At 36.3% G+C, this 21,405-nt stretch overlaps 2 protein-coding genes across 2 annotated transcripts; both read right to left on the bottom strand.

Moving 5' to 3' along the window:
- Positions 1-1,736: 1,736 nt before the first annotated feature.
- On the bottom strand, positions 1,737-3,491 carry LOC149529458 (uncharacterized). The gene is made up of 2 exons (XM_089808152.1): positions 2,073-3,491; positions 1,737-1,943 (listed from the first exon to the last, which is right to left on the bottom strand). Exons 1-2 carry the CDS (start codon positions 3,489-3,491, stop codon positions 1,737-1,739), a joined length of 1,626 nt encoding a protein of 541 aa, XP_089664278.1.
- Positions 3,492-9,386: 5,895 nt separating this feature from the next.
- Positions 9,387-21,172, bottom strand: LOC149529457 (heparanase-like protein 3). Its single transcript, XM_089809554.1, has 10 exons — positions 21,054-21,172; positions 20,192-20,850; positions 13,767-13,803; positions 13,209-13,392; positions 12,962-13,110; positions 12,566-12,799; positions 12,295-12,484; positions 11,327-11,452; positions 11,063-11,162; positions 9,387-9,840 (listed from the first exon to the last, which is right to left on the bottom strand). Exons 2-10 carry the CDS (start codon positions 20,414-20,416, stop codon positions 9,526-9,528), a joined length of 1,560 nt encoding a protein of 519 aa, XP_089665680.1. The 5' UTR covers positions 20,417-20,850; positions 21,054-21,172; the 3' UTR covers positions 9,387-9,525.
- Positions 21,173-21,405: the final 233 nt, after the last annotated feature.

Genomic DNA, 21,405 nt, shown 5'->3' with positions numbered 1-21,405 from the left:
ATGTACAGTAGCCCATGGAATTTCTTTCATTTGCTTTGAAATTTTAGTATTCTAGATGCAATCTTTAAGGTAGTGGTCTTCCAACATAATTTTTTCAGAACCTAGGGTTCATAACCTATGGCTCTCACTGTCGTGGAAGCGCTCAGACCTCTCATAGACACTTCATGGGGAGACCAGGCAAATTCCTCTTTTCCTTACTACCTTTTTCATCAAAGTAATCAACTAAGCTTCAATTATCTCTGCAAAATTGAAAATAGTAATTCAAATTCTGTTAATGGAAAAACAATCCTTGTTTGAAAAAAAAGCCCCCATTACGTGTCATCCACCATTAGGATGCGGGCATTGTAAACGGTAATGTGACAGGAGTAGGACACAACTTTGAAAATTATGTTATTACCATAGTTACACCGCCCTAGGAGACGGGGGGACGGGGGGACGGGGGGACAAGTTTCCGAGACGGGGGGACAGAGGGACCTTGATTTGGGGACGGCGAGGGGACGGCGGGGGGACGGCGGCGGGGGACGGGGGGGTGGCGAAGGGAGCAGGGGTGTATGTACTATACATATGATACTTAAAATGCTAGTTATGAAAAGATGTACTACAATTATACAATATAAGATACATAGATGTAAAAAACATTGAACATTGCACTGAAGTTTTCAACTAGAACGTCATGATTCATGATCAAATAAGTTATAACAAACAAACAATGAACATTGAACATTGAACATCAGAAAATATTCGAAATAATAAATATTAGTCTATATATCAGTCTTCAGATCAATAGTATGAGTATCTAGATTCCACTATCTAATAGTAATCAATGATCATATGAGTCATGACCCCTGACATAAAGATGATTACAATTAAGTATCATGTACCATGAACCATGATATCAAAATAAGTATATAATGCAAACAAAAACTACAAGTCTCCAAGAGTCCATCCAAATCAAAATGCCAAATCAATGATCAATGATCAATGATCATCCCCTGGAGGTTGAAACTCATCACCACTGGAACTATCAGTCTCTCCAAGATCAAGAGCTGAAAAGGGAACACCAACTAGCCCTGTGGTTGGATCTAAAGCATCCTCCTCATCAATCTGCGATGGCTCCTCAGGCTCTACATCCCATCGTGATGTTGGGCTTTCCTTGTACACACTTGTGGTGCGGTCATTGATACGCAACACACTGTGTACAACCTCTAGCTTCTCTGCTCTTTGAGAGGTAAGTCTATTCCTCTTAAGAGAGTGGATGAAGCTATATGTAGACCAATTCCTCTCAGAAGCTGAGGAACTAGAAACCTGAGATGAAAAATAATTGGCTAATGTAAGACTCGGGAATTAGATGTTGAACAATGATCATTGAACAATAAACAATGAAAAGTTAAAAGTTGAGGAACTAAGTACCTGGGACAGCAAACAAATAGCTAGTGTGGTGGTTGTAGATTTCGGTCCATAAGCTGACCACCACAAAATGGGATCCTCTTGTGCCATAGTCTTGATATCCGCCTTTGCCGCTTGTTTGTAACCCCTAAGAGTAGCAAATTTGGTCCACTCAATGCGAACCTTAGCTGCTGTCTCAGGGTCATACATCCTGTCTATGCACTTGAAGAACCCTTCCTTCACCTGAAAAAATTTAAAAAGTACAAATTATTAGCAAATAGAAGAATCAAGATACTAGTAATGTGAATGATTTTAATTCATAAAATGATAAGAATCTAAGTCTTAAAGTGTTATATAATAATAATAATATAAATCACCTCATCATCGTGAAGTGGTGTAACTCTACCAGGCCTAGTCATGTACCACCTCGGATTCAATGCATATGCAGCCATGTGTAAGGGTGTGTTAAGTTTGTCCCATCTACGCTGAATAATAGGCCGAATGTGATCATTGTAGAAGGCTAATGTGGGGTCCTTCTCTCGCACAACTACCCTCATCTGCCCAAGCATAGAATCAATGCACTCATACACCTCTCCAAGTGTGGGTGCATCCCCATCTCCATACCTGATCACCTCAAAGACTGGCCTAATAATAGAAACAATGTATTTTGCATCGCTCCAAAATACATCACTCTTAACTATATCCTTCACCCTTATCCCCTGCTCTGACCTGGAACCATCCCACCTATTCCATTCATTTGTCATAACCATTAGTTGCAGTGGCTCCTGCAAATCAAGCATTCTCTCCAAGAGAATGAAATAGGATGCATATCGTGTCTCAACTGGCTTCAAGAACTCCTTGTTGGCGAAGCTCCTAAATAGTGCATGTGAGGTGTGGTGGTTGCAGATATACATCTGCACATCTCTAGCATCACTCACCACTCCCTTTATCCAACTAATCTTCCCCATGTCCTTTAGAGCATTGTTCATAGCATGCACACAACAAGGAGTCCACCAAATATGCCGATATGTGGCCTCAATAAGCCTCCCTGCAGCTTTGCACACATGAGCTGCATCTGTCACTACTTGGACCACATTTTGTGGCCCAATCTCCTCAATGGCTTCCCGAAGAATCTGAAACTGAAAATCAGCATCTTTTCGATGCCCCGAACAATCAACCGCCCTAAGAAAGAATGGGCCCTCTGTACATGTGACTATGACATTGATGAGTGGACAGTGTCTAATGTTCGTCCACCCATCCATGACAACGCTACACCCTGATTCCTCCCAAACAGCCCTCATGGTCTCCATGGACTCACCAATCTTGGCATACTCATCATCCAAGATTTTAGTCCTCAATTTGTGCTCACCTGGTGGCACATATGATGGTAATCCCGCCTTCGCTACTTTCTGAAATGCCTCCTTAAAATAAGGAGACCGAGCAATGTGAAGTGGAACGCCATTGGCAAATAACATTCTCCCAATGTATGCATCTAACTTCTCTCTCGTATGGGCTGCAAACAATTCTGCTATAGGGTTGTTGTCACTAGACTGTGCCCTGCGTTTCCCCTTGCTCGTCTCAGTTGTTGCTACACCTATAGAGCTATAAGTAGAGGAAGGTACGGAGGCTGCCCCTGGCAATGAAGTAGATGAAGCTCTATGCTGTGGTCTAGAAGAAGACATGCGTCGGTGTTGTTGCCCCTGTATTTGTTGCTCATGCACCTCCTGTATAGTCTGAATCTGTTGCCTACCAGCCAAAGTAGTAGGCACTGGAAGGCCCAAGTCCTCTGGAACTCCCCAAAGCTTGTTGAATTCAATTCTAATCTTCAAGTTTGTGGATTCACCCAAAAACTTACATGGTTGGACACCTTTACCTGTCCAAAAGAGGAAATGTGCATTCACTCTAGTGATGCTACCATACCAATCTTCACCACAAATATTGCATCTCCACTTTCTTGTGCCACCTGTTCCTTGTCCGCTTGTTATTCTAGTGGCAAATTGTTTTAAAGGAGATTTTGGATCAAACTTACCCCTAGCCCACTGTGCCAAAGCTGGGGAGGGGCAATCAGTAGATGGAGTACCAGATAGTATAAAACCAGTACCCATGGAAGTGGAACTAGTTTGGGCCCCTTGCTAATTTGGCCCAACCGAAATCGCAATGTCACTCTCATGGTCACCCCTCTCAACAGTGTTATCATCATCCTCAACCCCAACCTCAGGCTCAAGCTCATATTCTGATTCACTGCCACTATTTGAATGAAATTCCATCTCATCATCACTATGAGTATTCATTGTGACACTGCATTTCACAAAATGAAAAAACAAAAATTAATAAAGCTAAATTATTGAAATTTATAATTTATAAATGATAAACATAACCGACGACTTCCACTCTCTTAGAACTATATTGAAAAAAATTTATTAAAAAATAAAAAAAAATAAAAAAAAACAAAAAAAAATAAAAAAATTTAAAATGAAAATTGACTTCCAACGGTTCTGTAGGATTTGGGCTTTTCTGAGCCGATTTCAGTATGTAAGAATTAACACTTTTTTTGTTAATTCTTACATACTGAAATCGGCTCAGAAAAGCCCAAATCCTACGGAACCGTTGGAAGTCAAATTTCATTTTATACTCTTTTTTTTTTTTTTTTTTTTTTTTTCTCTGGTCTTCTAATATAGTTCGAACAGAGTGGAAGTTATCAATTTAAACAATCGAAAATAGATATTTCAAAGAGTTCAATGACAACAGAGGTCGTCTAAACAAACAAAAACAATAACATTCATAAACATGCATTTCAAAATCATACAAATTCGTTAGAAAGTTAGAAACCCTACCTTTTGCTTTAAAAACTTCAACAAGATTCGGTGAACCAGAACCTAGAACCACCCTCCTCTTCTTCTTCTTGCTCCTAAGCTCTCCTTTTTCACTTGCAAACACTCTCTTCACTCTTGCACAAACCCTTATCTCAGCTCTTCACTCTTCTTCTTCTTGCTGTTGCAAACAATGAGAAATGCAAATGTGAATCAAAATGAAGAATAGAAGGGTTTTAAACAAAGGAGGAGGAATGGATGGGCCCCACAATCCAATACAATAAATAAAAAACATTAAAACATTTTTAAAATGCGTTGTTTTTTTATGTGTCGTTTTTGCTTGCCGCGGGAGACGTCCAGGCGTCCCCCCGCACCCGTCTCGGAGACGTCTCCCCGTCTCGGAGACGTCTCGCCGTCTCCGGCGGCGGTGGCGCTTTGAGTGGCGCCGCCCGAAACGCCGAGACGCCGTCCCCGTCTCCGAGACGGCCCAGATTTTGGGGGGGGACGCGTCCCCGTGTTACACTGGTTATTACACAATGATTTGATTGGTAATCCAACTCTTTTTGACTGAATCTGAATCAGATTCCTCTCTTGAAAATTTGATGGACACAATTAGAGAGCATAGTCTTCGCATCAATGAATTTCTTTGCCAATACAGGGTCCTGTGGACATCTAAATTTCAGACTAATTTTTACCTAAATGAGTATTCATTAATTGACACTCAATTTTGTGTAAAGTTGGCAATCCTCTCCAATCACTATCAAAAAATGATTACCATTATATTCCATTCAATATCTTTGACAAATGAGGAGAATCATTTTTTGGTCAGTAATTTTTTTATAAAAATTGATTAAAGTATTCACAATTAATTTAATCATCTGTTGAACTTCTATCAATAACAATGGATACACACTATCATTCTTCCTTGCCCCGCTTTATATTCAGGTGCAATTTTTACCTTTTTATTTTGAATTTGCTCATACAACTTCATAGCTTCCTTAATATGTATAATATATGAAAGGCATTAAGAATAACTTTTTCTACCAAGGCTTTTGTTATTCATCCAGAAGTCTGCTATTTTTCAATCTTTTCAATGATACCTGAGCTTATTACATATGGCAGGAACTGTGATGCATCGCATCCCTTGTTATTACCGTGTCTGAACAGTGTCCTTTAATGAGACAATGAACCTTCTCTTTGTAAAATTTTAATATATCTTTTCGCATATTTTCGTTTCGAGACTAATAGCATGTCTTTTATCTTCCTTTGACCATTTCTGCCTATGTTCTTCAATGTCGATGGATTTCTATTGCAGATATTTCTCAACTCCATTTGACATAATGGCCCACAAAATCATATATCAGATTTTTGAAGCAGTTTGTATGCCACTAACCACAGTATAGTCCAGATTACTAAACACGACAAACATGATCATCTAAATACATATGCCTGAAGGTGTACTAGTAATTGTCGGCAACGTTGGATGAATTATGAGAGTCGTGACCACCTTCATTGTGCGAACTGGGATTGCTTTGACTTTAGCTGTCGATAAAATCTCTGGCTCCTATCATCTTGTTAATAGACATTGATGAACAAAAATCAGGGTACTTTCAATGTTCAAAACCATCAATGATTATATTGATTTGGTCACCAATTTCTCGTGGATTCTCTCATATTCACAGACTCATGAAGACCCCATAAAAGGTGCTAATGCATACACAATGTTGATTTCAAATAATTTCTTCATGATCAATATAAACGTTGGAGAAGAACCCCTGTGCAATACGTAGATCATATATCAAATTTAGAGAACGATGATAGTACTGAAAAATTCATGAGCCTCCAATATGAGAGCATCGGTTTTACAAGAATTCACTAACCTTAGACGTCACCCACTCAAATGGCATGCTAAATGTAATTGGTTTTTCTTCGATTGCATTCCATTTGATTTTATTCACAAAGACTTCACACATTTGACCGACAAAGCATAATCATATCAGAAGCAATCAAGAATGTGATTGGGATTCTATACGATTTCTACTAGTGACTATTTTGTTGTTTTCGTGTTGTTATATTCTTTTATTATCTGAGTACATTGGTGATTATGTAAATTACTTAGTCTTTAATGACTTGTGTGGAAGTCCATTTCCAGTGATATGTAGAAACTTTAAGTTCTTACGCAGCTCTAGTTACTTTGCATCAACGGGTGCTAATTTGGTGTCCATCTTTAATGTTTACTGGTAGGGTGACCTATCGAATATAAATTCAAATTATTCTATACTGTCTCTAATATCATGCTTTTAAACACTTTCTTGCATTTGTAGCCTAAACTGGCTCTGATACCATATTATTTTTCTTAGGACGTGCAGATATAATAGCACTGCCAAAATGTTCGGTATGTCTTTTCCATATGACAACATTCTCTTGTATTTGTATGAAGAATAAACCAAGAGAAGAGATGTCCCTTCATGAGACATATATATATATATATGATCTCACAGGGTTATTTGACAATAGTGGGCACATTCATAGAGGAGTTGTCTAAAGGGCGAACAAGAACTTCATCTTCAACAATTGTTAGCAACGCAACCATCTCTATTTCTACGTTGCATATGGGAAAATACTAAATGAAAAGGACACTATGCCTTAGCCTATCTTCTTCAGACACCTCCATCTTGCACTTAAATTTTTATAACACTTCTCAGAGATTTGGAACAATATAGCTTTCTGAAGGACAAGTTTGACGAGCATCCCAAACGAGACACTGGATAGCTCCAATCTATACTCTGCGTCATGCAGCTTGTAGTAGGTGCATTGATTGATTCTCTTAATGCATTATAAATTAGAAAATGCACTAATATTTGGTAATGAATATTCATAATACATCCCATCGACATGTACTAGAAAATATTGTTGATCTTAAAAGGCTCACACCTAAATAAGGGCAATCAAGAAGCTACACGAGTGGGGACTTGATGTATCATATGAAAGGATCTTTGAGGTTCTAAAAGCTAACACTTTGTTCTTTTGGGGGTTGGAAAGGGAAAGAGAACCTTTCACAAAACAAAAGCTAGGATAAGGGGGTGCTTCGGAAATGCAAAGCTTTACAACACTTTAAAGACCTCATCAAATAGCTTTAATAAGACCTTGAACTCTTTAGAACCAAGGATCTATCATCTTTCTAAAAACAAATATGATGTGCCACAAACCCTTCATTGTCCGAAAGGAGAACAAAAACACAAGAAATAACTAAGACATAAGTGTAATATTTAAATCATGACTATGAAAAGTATCTACAAGTATTCAAATAAAAGCACATATCTGCCTAAAGGATGTACGACTTTCTCATAAGATCCACACAGTACAAGAAGACTAATCCTAAATGAATCCAAACAAAAGACACTTTAGGGCATTTACCATATTTAGACAGAAATAGTTTTTACAGGGGTTTGTTGAAATCTCATACCTCTTAGATATCGTGAAAGTTAATCATTATGAAGAATTAGATACAATTGGTACAATTTATCCTCCATTCTAGAGGACAAGAGAAGAGTAAAAAGACTAGATGATCCATTGTTTCTCTGAATAAATGGAAGATGAAAAGACCAACATAAGTAAACTAGCCGGACATAATGAAAATCATCCCAAAACACTTTGATAAATAAAATAGAAAAGGAAACAAGAACGTAATCCCATATTTTATCAAGAGTAAAGATGGTAAGGTTGGAAATCAAACCACATATTAAAAGTTACTCTCTTAGCCGAATACTAATGACTTCTATAATCAAACATATCTTGTAAGCTCTTTCTAGTGTCCTCTTGATCTCTTCATATTACAAATATGGGTTTTTATAGATCCAACCCTTTTTTTATAGGTTGATCACATTACTGTTTAAGTATGACAACAATTATACATGTCTCAATGGCAAAGATTTTTCATTATTAGTTTGTCATGCATATGGTATGGGTGTCAGCTACGCTTTTTCCAACTGAATCATCTCACCATCATTTGAAGGCAGCCCACTAATTTCACCTCATGGCTAGCAATCCTCGTTTGTCATCTGCCGCAAATCAGACCTCGAAATCGGTCTCATTATCTCCTTTGGGAAAATCTTTATTCGTACTATGTGGGGTCAATTCATGTGAATCATGAGAACGTGCGTTGACGTGTTGTGCAAGGGGACACTCTTAAAAATGGTTCAATACCAATGTCTTTAGGTTTCTCTGTGTTGTCACGGATCTTAAGCATGGGTTGTGAAGAAACATTGAGCTAGGCCTGGCATCTGAGGAGAAAGGAGAGGACCTTTGGTCGTAAGAAAATTTGGAGTTGGGGAAGCTGACTGTTGTATAGAATATCTACGATACCTTGACAACCATAATTGTGACACTTGCAAACTCTTGCGGTAAATTATTTTCATTAGTAACTTGAACCATTTTTTCATTTTTTAAATTGTTGTTAATTTATGAACTCTCTCCCTTTGGATTGAAATGAGTTGTTAATTCCTCTTCATGTGCATTGAATTGGTGTATATAATTCTTCGTCTATCTAGTTAAGTGCAACCAATTGTCTCCCAATTAGGTAGACAAACTAGTTTACATGATTCCAACTAGTGCCTTCTTATGCACTAATATAATGAGTACAAGGGTCAACCAGGTTGTGGAACGTTGTTATGTTATCACAATATAAACTTTTCAAGGATTCAAGTAGCCAACATAATTGTTGGACTATCCATTAGCTTACTTATGGTTCCTTTGATCTACTCTCATTATCTAATGTAATGATGATGAGGTTAGTCTTCAGGAAGTCCAATATGATGCACGATATTGAATTAGTATTGATTTGGAATATTTATAATAATTTTGTTTACGCATGTATGATAGGTTTTGTACTCCATGCTTGATTCTGATTCGACATTTTAGCTCACAAATATTTTCATATCTAAAACCCTGACATATACATTAGGTGTGTATATTGCTGCAAAATAATTAGTGTTCCAAATTATATTTTTGTAACAATTGCTTTCCTTTTGTCAAGGCAATAGAACATTGGAAATAAGAAAATAATCAAAATCATTGAGTCCCCACTTTATGGACTCCTACCAAATGCCCATCCATGTAGGACTCTTTTCAATAGTATTTCCTGGTGATGGTAAACAGGAAATATCTGTAAAAGAAGGCACCAACTCTGTGTATTAAAAATTTATTAATCTCATTGAATTTATGAATTAATAATAAATACATTGAATAGCATCTCGATTCAAAAAATGTTGATGTTTTGAACAACACAAAATTCGAATTTTATTTTGGCTCTGCATACATTCCCTACCTGCTACCTGGTACATGCTGGTAGTTGAACATAAGGAAGAGACACAAATGCAATAGAGAGAGGAGCTACTGAAATAGGAGTTTGAGGATTAACCCATATTGGTTCTAATGATGGTAGCTGTCCATCAGAACTTACATTCAAAGCATTTCCATTGAGAAGCATAGTCTGACTATGTAAATTGCCATCTTTTGCTGTTAAGTGATACTCCAATCTAGATCTCCCCACACTGTTTACAAAATCAGTCTTTCCAGTAAAATTGACCCCAACAGTGATGCGAGCCGATTCACTAAGATTGATCAAGAGTAAGGTCACTCCTTCCTGCAAATTTGATCGTCCACCCAAGAAACAAGAAATCTTTATTCACAATGCTATTTTTAAATGTGCATCAAATAAGATGAAGAGGACAAAGCATGCAAACAATATAGTCACTTTTAATATTTTAGTACTTATTGTTTAGTTTTTTCTATTTCTATGATGTTATCCTACCCCGCTCTAGATGGCCATCAATATGATTACTGCAACTCTCAGAGAATTGTGCTGATCTTTCTAAAGTAATTGGCACAAAGGGATGTATTGTAGATATGCAACCAATGAGATCAACGGAATACATTTGAATGATACTTAATAATTACATATTCCTCCATGTCATATATTATGCTTGGTTATTTCCTTTTGCAATATCCCACTAATAGTATATCTCCTATATTTTGAGATTGGTAGAGACAAAAGGACATGAAGCATAAATAACTCCATTTCATTCATTACGCTTGGTTATTCCCTCTTTGCAATATCCCAATAATACCATGTCTCTTATATTTTGAGATTGGTAGAGGCAAATGGACATGAAGCATAAATTAAAAGTAAATAAATAAGGGCAGATTCCCATGCAGCTGCTTAGTTTATTTTGGCTACCAGCCACTGCTCAACTTTTTAGGGAGCAATTCGTGGAGCTATTGACCTCATAAATGTTTAGTTTGGCTACTTGTTTCTAAGCGGTCATCTTCAATTGCATTTTTTTATTAAATTAATAATAACAACTTTTACATGTACAATATGGAGAGAAACTCAGGGGCAAATAAAAAGGAGGGGAAGAAATTTGTGAAGCCATGTAGCATTTTTTAAATTATGCAGTTGCTGCTTATTTCCAACCTTATTCTTTTCAAAGCTTATTTTCAATTCCTAAGCTATAGCTGCCCTACTAAAAGAGCAAAATATTCTAATTTATCATTTTCACATGATTAAAAATTTGTATGGGAACACTTTAACTGCTTAAACTTAAGCAGAAAATGCACTTATGCAGCTGCATGGGGACAAGGGTAAGACTCCATGAAATAATTAGATTTTTCTTATAGATGTCAAATTTGAATATTTCATTATTACAAAATTGAATTAGTAGTTGAAGGCAAAAAGAAGCAGGTTGTGATTATAGAGCATGTTTGTACACTGTAAAACTCATTTGAAAGCCAGCATCACAAATAATGTCCATATGTGATGTTTGTACCACAGAAAATTTCAAAATTAAATAAGCTTACATACTCACATTATTCTTGGTACAATGTGCATAAGGTCGTAAATATTGTGTTCCATTTGAACTTAAGGCTAGAACACGTTTTCCCATTAGTCGGTGCCAGAGAAGTGCACTGATTCATAGTATAAAAAGAAATGTCAGGACTATGTCCGTGTCCGAATCTTAGTTTTCTCTAATACCCCAAGCAGGGATTTAAATTTAGTATGAAGCTCTCCATTTGGTTAAGTATATAAAACTGCCAAAAGACTAAATAAAAAATAGATCTTAAGGATGTACCTGTAATAATCAGGGTTTGGCACATAAGTAGTTGTGTTTAATAGGCCATAATTACCACCAATCAAGCTTTGTCTGCAGTAAGACTTCGTATTGTATGTGGATGCCATGCCAAGCTGATCTAAATACCTGTGGCAGTTGCAAATAATGTTCCTTATAAGATTAACAAATCATTGTGTATAGCATCACTTTTGAGAGAAAAAGTAAATAATAGATAAGGAAACTAAACTCGCTGAAAGAAAATCAGCGAAAGTGCAGTAGTGATCATTTTATAAAAAATTTCGTTTATAAAGACATGTTGAAGCTTGAAGTGCAAATTCATGCACCCAATAAGGACAATTAAAGAATTCTAATTTCTCTACTCCTCATGAATTTATACTAAAGGATTGAGTGTTCTTTCCTACTAGAATGTGTATAGCACTGTGTGGATATGTGTTTCAGTAACCCACGTCAAAATTCAAAATGCTAGATCTCTATTGCTGGGATATTAACTTCCTATGCAACATTGTCAAATGCTCCAGGGGAATTTGACTTTGACAGTCAATTTAAGTAAGTTTCTATATGCATACACTCCAATAAAAATACAAATGCATCAAGATTTCTGCCAAGAGAAGGAGGTGCACAAATAGAGAAGAGTAAACAAAACATAGGAATAGAGATCAAGTGCTATTTCAAGACTGGCAAAAGGAAAGGAAAGTGGAAATATTCATACAACTGCATTTACTCAAAGAACTATTCAAAGATGATTTGTCTTTTAATTCTTGGTTGTTACTTCCCTACTTGCATCATTTCTTGTAGTTGTGATTTTAACTATATTAGAAGACGTACTCTTTATACGTTTCATTGCTTTCATGAAATGGAAACAATAAATCTCATTCCTTTTTGAAATGGAAATAGTAAATCCTAATATCTGGACTCTGCTGCAATTTCTGGACCAGACAAGATTGAAGTTTCACAAAAGACAAGCTTACCAAAAACTAAAGACAAAAGCATTGGTGATGAGATTGTGTCCACTGTTATAAGCTCCACCAGCTTCACCAACCCAAGCACTTGCCCAAGGTCCATAGTTCTGCACGATGCTTTTGAGACTTTTGAATGTAGACTCTTCTTGGCTAAGATAAGATGGATCCAATATCTTCTCCACGAGATGCTCATCCACACCTGGTAACCATAGATTGAATGAAATCATCTAAAAACTTGATATGATGAACAAAATTTGATGAAAATTAATATTCCATGTACCTGGCCCCAGATTGTAGATATGATGTGTAATAACACCTACAACATTAGGTCCAGATTGTTGAAGAAATTCTGCAATCCAATTTGCATCAAAAAATCCACCAGGTGCAAGAAGTTGGGGTATCACGTTAAAACCCTGATAAATCTCTTGTAGCATCCTTTTAAGCTTAATTACATCAGCTGCATACTGTGTAGCATTGATACTTGTTCCAATACCGCTTCCACTCAACTCATTTCCTACTCTCAAAAACATCAATTTTCTTGTCACATTCTTGAGAAAAAAGGGGGCACTTTTTATGGATCAATTATGATGAGATACTCATACATACCATATATAATCACACAACAATCATATTGAGTATAGGAAAATGTTAAAACAGCTTTAAAAAGGAAGCTCACCTAGTTCCCATGCATTTATCTGATAACCATGATCAACTGTATACTGAATAAAATCAAAAGCATTGGTTGAATCCCAAGCATCCCCCATACCACCTGTCGATAATTCTTTCCTTCCATTCAAAGCATTCAATCCAAATGCAACCACAGCCCTAAAGTGACACTTGAATATCAGCTAAAAATTTACAAATTGAGCAATAGAAAGTTAAGCCAGATATGATAATGGTCTGGGAATCAGTCAAGAATTTACCCTGTTCTCTTGAAAAACAAGTTCAGGGCATCCCATCTTGACATGGGAAGGCATCCATCTGTAAATCCAAACATTACAGAAGTATTTCTGGCGAAAGGAAGGCAAGGTTGCTTCAAATTTCCAAGATCGTATATGACTTTGTCTTGCAATGTTCCACCCAATCTAATTTTCAGTGGATTAAATGCTGTACATTTACACAATAGAAATTGTTAGCCAAATATTGATACATTTTGTATCCTAAGGTCTATTCCCAAGAAGTGTCAAAATAGTTAACAAAACCGTCAAATTGTGACAATCCATTGGATTTATCATTTAATCTAGAGAATTCATCTCCTAAAGTGGAAAAGGACTATTTTCCTCACCGAATGATACATGAACCTATGTATTTAAATGTATTTTACATGCACAGGAAAATTCAACTAAAATTTATGGATGCTACAAAATTGCTAGCAAGTTAGATGAAAATCAATTTTTAGGGGTCAATTATCAACTAAAAGATGAAGGACCAAATAGATAATGCACCTTAGCATCATGGAAAAAGGAAGGTCGGAGGCTTACCCTTCACAACATTTTGCAGCAATGGACTTTCAAGATCCTGCAGTAAGCCAGGTGGCCAAATTAGGAGTTTGTATCACGTAAATTTATATTTTTCTTATGTTGAAAATTTTAGTTTTGCTACTCATTATTGGTTTCACATTACAATCCGCCTTTTGGGAACATGTCTTTTATCACAATATTGTTATTATAGATATCTTCCTAGGTTGCATCTCATTGTTTCTGCAATATTCCAATTTACCATAGCATTCCTCTAGGTTGCATCTCACCTTTTCCTGCAATACTGTATCTATTTATTGTATGCTGAAAAGGAAGTTCATAAAATAGACAAAATATGAGTAAGTTAAAAAATGCTAGGAAGATGAGTTACACTTCCTATATTTTGTGCACTCTGATAATTAGGATTTATTCATATGGCTATCCAGCATGGTCAGGAGAAAAATTGAGCACTTTCCATTATCTCTAATTCTCGAGCTATAAATATTACAGTTCTAGGTATTTAACAAAGATCTGAAAACAACCACTTATATAATTAGATTGTTTCAACAAGAACGTTCATCAATTTAGCAAGCCAACTACAAGAATCATATTCAAAATTAATTATCTCGTGCAAAACATCCTTATTACTTAATTGGTTAGTTATTTACAATATTAAGAAAAACTATACTAATCTATAACTTTGTTTATATTAACATCAAAATCTATAGTACAAAGACTTACATAATTTTATTATGTTTCAAAACAGATCTTCAAGGATCTCATCAGATATCAGAACCGACCCTTTGATAGAAAAAGATTATGAAAAAGTTAACTAGTTAACCACAAAACTCAATCCAATATTGCAGATGCAGCAGTCAAAAATAGGTCAGTGGATATGTTCATCTTAATGTATCCTTATGAATGTTATGGCATCTATGAAATCTACTCAAAACAGAAAATACATAGTATGAGGTGGATGATCAATGCATATTCATTAATAGAATAATTTATGCAGATTGGGAAAGTATGTAATGGGCTCAACACACTGAACAGAGACAGTGGTAATCATCCCTAATTTCAAATCTTATGTGTTAATGGCATCTTTATTAGTGTTAGGCATATATTAAATCTACTAAAGAGCGGAAAGAAAATATTATGGTGTAGACAATGAATGAATAATCATTTAAAGAAATATTTATGCAGTTTGGGAAAGTAAGTAATGGGCTTGACTCACTCAACAGAGACAATGGCAATCAGCCCTAACATCAAAATCTTATGTGCTAATGGAAAACCCATTTGACATAGCCATGTTTCAAACTTAAAGCTTTAACCTCCACTTGTAACAATTTTAGAAGCTTTGTCACTGCCTAGGCCTGGCTACCATAAAAGGGATTAAATTGGAGGCTGCACACTTGCACGCACTCTATACACAATATATACTGATACATTTGGTCTATCCATAGGTCTGCAAGATAGCACAAGCAGAAAATAAGTGGTGTTTTCCTCACTAATATATCAGGAGTTTCTTAGCTATTATTTCATTAGTGATGAGTCAACATTGGATCTTTGACCAGCATTCAGATCTTTAATGACGCATCTAGCTATACTAAAATGCTATTACAAGAACCCAAAACAAATTGCAATTGCCATTATAAACTAGGAACCCAGGGTAAGCCTCGGCGATATAAAGAAGTTACAAGTTCGTCAATACTCCATTTGTTTTTAAAGTGTTTCCATGAGATTTTAGTATTGTGGAAACATGTGGACCAAAGATTTGAAATGAAGGAGACTTACAAATAACGAAGCCAAGATCATTGGTAACACAATATCGTACATACGTGATAGAGTTTACTTTTAAATATAGGTCATTTGACCTGTACGGCTCAGTCTAAAATTGTGTGCTCCATGGGAACGTGTCCCTTCCTCTGTTGCCCTTGGTCCTGTTATGCCCCTAATCTAAACAGATTCCTACTATTCTAAGGGGCCCTAAGGCCATTTTGAGCGCCCTATGGGCAGCCCTATATCCATTAGTTCTGCCAGTTCCTATTGTTTCTTTAGGCTTGGTCAGATTCTCTACGTAACATGCCCTAGAATAATCGTTGAAGGTGCGTGCCAGCAGGGCCCACCCCAACTATCCCTCACTCACTTTCTTTACCACCTGGCCCGTAGGGGGAGAAATCGCATAGCCTGGCTATGGATCGGGGAAGGAGGTACTGGTATGCATACGGAATGGGATTGATAGGATACCTTTCGCGATCTTTAGAACATTGAATCCAAGCACTCTTCTTTTCGAAAGCAATTTTCTCATATCTTGTTAAGGTCATCTATCAATGTATTGCATATGAAAACTGGATGTCTTGTTTTCTTCTATCAGTTTTTATGCATGCCCCATGTGTAAGCCAGGTTGATCTTCTGCAAAGTTGTTTTATACATTTGCCAGGCAATTTTTGCAAGCAGAAGATGATGTGAGCATGTGCAAAGGAAGGATACTTGTCTTGAGTGATGAAGGATTGTAGAAGAAGAGATAATGATTGAAGGCATGCCAATCAATCTCAAAGGGTAATGTGTAGTGGTGCAAAACTTGTTCCAGAAAACTTGCAAATGAAGGGCCATTGGATAAGTCACATAGACCATATAATTTGAGTTTCTAGACGTGTCTTTGCAGTCTTTAAGTAGCAGATGTGACTGTAGGGCACACTTGAGATGTTTTTAGCAGTGTTTAACTGACACAAATGTTGCAGGTTTGAGTAGAAGGAGAAGTTGGATGAGTTTTTGATGTTGTTGCTGATGTCAAAATGTCTCTGTTGTCATTAGTGGCTGATTATTGCAGATGTTCTTGTGTTATCCGTGCAGTGGTGTTGACAGTTATGCTCTGCATTCCTTCTATATTGCAAATATATTCATGCAGATTAAACATTTTGTGAAGCGATCTTTAGAGGTATTTGGTTTTGGATTTTGTGCTTTGGATCACAGTTCAAAGGGATTTGTGCTTACCACTGTAACAGTGTTTGACAAAGTTTCCTGCGTGAAATACATACTCTGCATTTCTATGCTCTTTGTATCTGGTCTTGCGGGTCTAAAATTGTGCTTATAAAGTTCTTATCTTTGTTCAGTCCAGATGGTGTGAGTTTTTGTGTTTCAGAGGTATATGTTCAAAGTCTGATGGTGTTTACTCTAGATGTAGCTGACCTCGGATATTTACACTTTCACATTAAAAACTCCAGCAAATGTCAATTAAAGAGTAATGTGTATATTGTTATTTTTGGTCCCACTCAAGATGTGATGTCATCCACTTTTCATTACTTTCCACTGTAGGATTTTTTTAGTGCCGACCTAATTTGAATTGTGTTCGATTAAGATGCTTAGCTAACCTTGGAAGATTTTGCAAGTATGATGATGGTATAAATAAAGGACAAATTGTTGAGGGAATGTATGTGATGAGGATTTGTGAAAGAGAATCTATCTCCCTGTATGCATGGATATGAGGAAGCATGGAGTTTTCTGATATGCAGTGTGGACTTTCATGTTTTAGCTACCAGTAGCAGTAAGTATAAAGTATCAACAAATCTTTCAATCAAATTGTAGATGTGAACCCATCGTGGATCTTTTCTCTTTTACTCTTTTCAATTAGGGCAGTGAGCTTTTTCTTACGGTGATCATTCTTTGTAAAAATCACCTTAGCCAGTGTCACCCTAATAGGTATTTATACAATTCAAAATTGATCTTCCCTTTGGTTTTTCCCTTACTGGGTCTATGCCTTAAGTGGAAAGAAAGACAAAAAAAGGCACACATATTTCAATTTTACATCTATACCTTCTATTTTGATGCTCGGGACGCTTTTGGTGACTAGGTACAAAAAATTCAATAAGATCCTTGAATCCTTTGTTTGGGCCCTTAACAAGGCATAAATGTCTCTTGACATTTGAAAGTTGAAAAACAACAATCAGACAAGGGATGGCTAATATTACTAGCGTAAAACTCAATTATTACATATGTCAAATGATCATCAAGTTTCGAATAAAGATGATGCATGGAAGGTGCTCAACAGGCAAATAATTTGTACCTTTACACCTTGTTGCAAAAGGTGCTAGAACATGTCAATTTTTTAGAGCTTATTACAGCATCATTATCAACAATCAAGAGCTTTTTGCATGCATCAAACCATATAAAAATCATAGAAGGCCATCAAAGCCTCACTCGAAGTATTGAGGTATAATTTCAAGGCTAATATAAAACTAGAATCTTCCTGAACTCCACTCATTGTGATGGTCACTACTCATTTGGAATGGGAATTTTTTTAAAAGAAAACAGATGGTACTTAACATTTTATCAAAGTAAAAGATATTTACTAAATTAAGTGAAATTTCTCTAGCTATATAATGGAAAAATGGAGTATCAAAAATCTAACTACACCATTCAAATATACCTATACTTACAATAATCAAAATAAATATATATAGGATAGGGTTAGAGAAGAGAGAATGGAAGATATACGTCCTCTCAATGCACTGGCAAAGTTTGATCACTGACAAAAGGTAAGGGGTAGAATGGAAAAAACAAGCAACACATGCAATTGAAATGAAATAATATCACCGAGAAACCCTGTGTCTAGATTGAGTTTTGACACATTTCACCTCCCCAAAAATGGTAACATGCAGTGAAACCTTGGATAACACAGCTAAAGGTAGACTCTCAGTTTTTATTGGGATTCCTAATGGCAGAGATATACCGAGCCTTGATTGCATCATCAAAGCCTACCCTGAATATCACAACCTTTTATGATACCTTTTGTTTGGTTTATGTGTAAAATGAGCGTCTAGGAGTATTATTTGCAGGTGGTTGATAGATCATCATAAATAGACTAATAGTCAGTTATTAAGGTTAGTAATTTTCATCTCAAAACCATCTCATTTCCTAATCAGGTATATGGGAGATTATTTTGACCATAGTTGAGATAGACGATCGTCATAACGCTATAATTGCAAATTTTACTTGTGCAAAAAGTGTCTCTTTGGGACCCAAATTGATAACTAGAAGTTTGATGGGTTCAAGAAGGGAACTAAGAACCAAGTAAGAGTTATAAGGTTAAGGGACTCAACAGTATGCTCTCAGTGGACATAAGATATGATAACCGAAGAACTAAAATACTAAGGATCACCTAAAATGGTCTGGTCCTGACCATGACACAAATCGACAACCCAAAACTCATGCAAACAAGTCAATCGCCATCTTTTAAATATAAGAAAAGTAGGACGAGAGCTTGTGGAACAAATTTTAGACTAAAATTTAGATTATTCACTAGCAATAGGCTATTATTGAAGGGATTTTGAATTTCGGCCCTGATCTTATTTCATCTAAGAATGGGATCTAGTAGAATTGGAAATGCTGGCGCTCCAATCTGTCTTTGACGTACACGCTCTTGGACACATAACAGTGCAAAGTGAAGTGTCTCAGACATACTCTATCACTGTCCTTTAAACAAGCTTAACAATGAATAGATGCCTGAATCAAACTTCCTGATTGTATCATGCGGTAAGGGGAACATGTAAGGCTGAAGTGGAACCCAAAAAATCTTTCTTTTATAAATATTTAGTTGATGATTGGTTGGCCCTATGGGTAGCTAGACTTATGCCTTAGCATTTCCTTCATTCCGTGTTGGACATCCCGACATTATTAGTGAATCTAACTATCTTGGGAAGAAAACATCATCTAGACGAAAAGTTCTATATGGAATTTGAAATGGTGTTACATAGATTTTAATGTTTGCCAGGCGCACCGCAGGGGGGGGGTGGGGGGGGGTAATAGACGACTTTCAATTTACTCCTGGTCGACAAGAAAGATTGAATGCTTAAGCTTGTACACAAGGTACAAAATTTGAATGTAAGGTAAAAAGTAGAACAACTCTTGGAAAGATCCCCTCGTGGTCATGTGTGTTCTATTCGTCACCAGAGCATATATTCGTTTACAAAATTTGAAATAAATAAAATAACCCTTGAAAATAAGTCCTCTGTTAGCCTCTGGCTTGACGGTGACCTAAAACAGCCTATAAATTGGCCTTCTATACCTGTAATTTTTTCAAATGATCTAACACTCCAAAACGGCAATTATGAAAAATTGATTGACAGAGGCTGTTACTAATCGTTAATAGTTCTATTAAAGCTTTTCAAGAAACATTTCTTAAAGATCATAATCCATTACGGATCAAAGCTATATAGCAAGTAATCATAAATGTCACCCTTAAATCAGCATAAACGTTTTCTAAACAGCTAGAAACAGAGTGAATTGATTATAGGACATACGTTTTCCAAACAGCTACAGACAGAATGAATTGATTGTTTTATTGGCAAATATCTTATAAAACATTTTCTTCAGAAACCTTTCATACAAGTAAGCTCTGCAAAATTGACCAGTGCAGTCAGAGTAACTGGGAGAATGCAAAAGACACTCACCAGATTAAGCAAAGAAGCATTTCCCCAACTGCATGTCCCATAATCACACTTCTCCGGAGGCCACCAGTCCAAGGTGGCACATATAAAATCATCATCAATCTCGGCTATGGCAGCGCTTCCATTGATTGAAACTTTGAAAATCACGGAAGCACCATATGCATTTTGATAGAAAACTATAGCCCAACATGCAGCCAAAACCCAAATCCAGAAACAACAAGAAGCCATGGAAGCAAATCTGAATATGCAAATAACTCTGCCATGTACTGATAATGTAGAAGGACCAGAGTAGGTATAAAAAGACCAACGTATGGGGGAGGTCGATTCTCAACATGGTCATCGTCATGAACAAGTGGGGTCATGGGAGCTGGTTAGAAAAGGTATCTATGGTTCCAATGATTACGTGCTTTCCTGGTCATCAATCACAAGTTTTGTCTGGAGATAGCCCTCGGGATCTCGTCTTTACCAATAGAGCCAGATAAGTTTGTTTGATATACAAACTATATAATAAGTGTCATTGTTCAACCTAATACGGAAACCGATTGTATACTAACTGTATTAAAATTTAAGGTGTTTGTTGAAAAGGAACATGAGCTGTTTTCTATTTCACAGAACATGGTAGTCAACCCTAAACCGCTTCTGGACTTGAAAGAAACCACTACCTGATTTGCCACATAAAACCATGATTACAAAATCAAATTACCGAAATTTAGAAAAGAAATGCTGCTATGAAAGTGCAGAAAGTGGAAAAAATAAGGTACAGAAAACAGAAGATGAAAAAGGTGGGAATCATGCACGGATTGTTAAAATCCAGCGAAGGCACGCTATGTAAAAATTCTTTATTTTTATGGAGATTGGAATGTACCAAATCTGGATTGCTCAGAAGACAAGGCCGCGCATAATTTACTGTATTTTTCTTCTGAATGTGCTTTATTCTCAAACTTTGTGACGTGATCTGTCATAGAAAATGCAACTGATTATAATAAGTTTTTAAAAAATTGATACGGGACTTAACAATAGTAAACTAACAAGCATATCTAAGTACGGTTTTTCGTTACCTTCAAAGTCAAAACTTTGAGAGTTCGTGTTGTATTAAAAAATTTCTTCTTTTATTTAATATTTTTACAAAAGGGCATATTATTCTTTAATTATATTCTCTTAATCACGAGGATTTTTCTTGGGTAAAAAAATAAAATAAAATATTGACTACTAGATTT

Source organism: Cupressus sempervirens, chromosome 11 (assembly GCF_028749045.1).
Source record: "Cupressus sempervirens isolate cs-2001-9-10 chromosome 11, ASM2874904v1, whole genome shotgun sequence".
Taxonomy (NCBI): Eukaryota; Viridiplantae; Streptophyta; class Pinopsida; order Cupressales; family Cupressaceae; genus Cupressus; species Cupressus sempervirens.
This window is presented reverse-complemented; position numbering and strand designations above follow the sequence as displayed.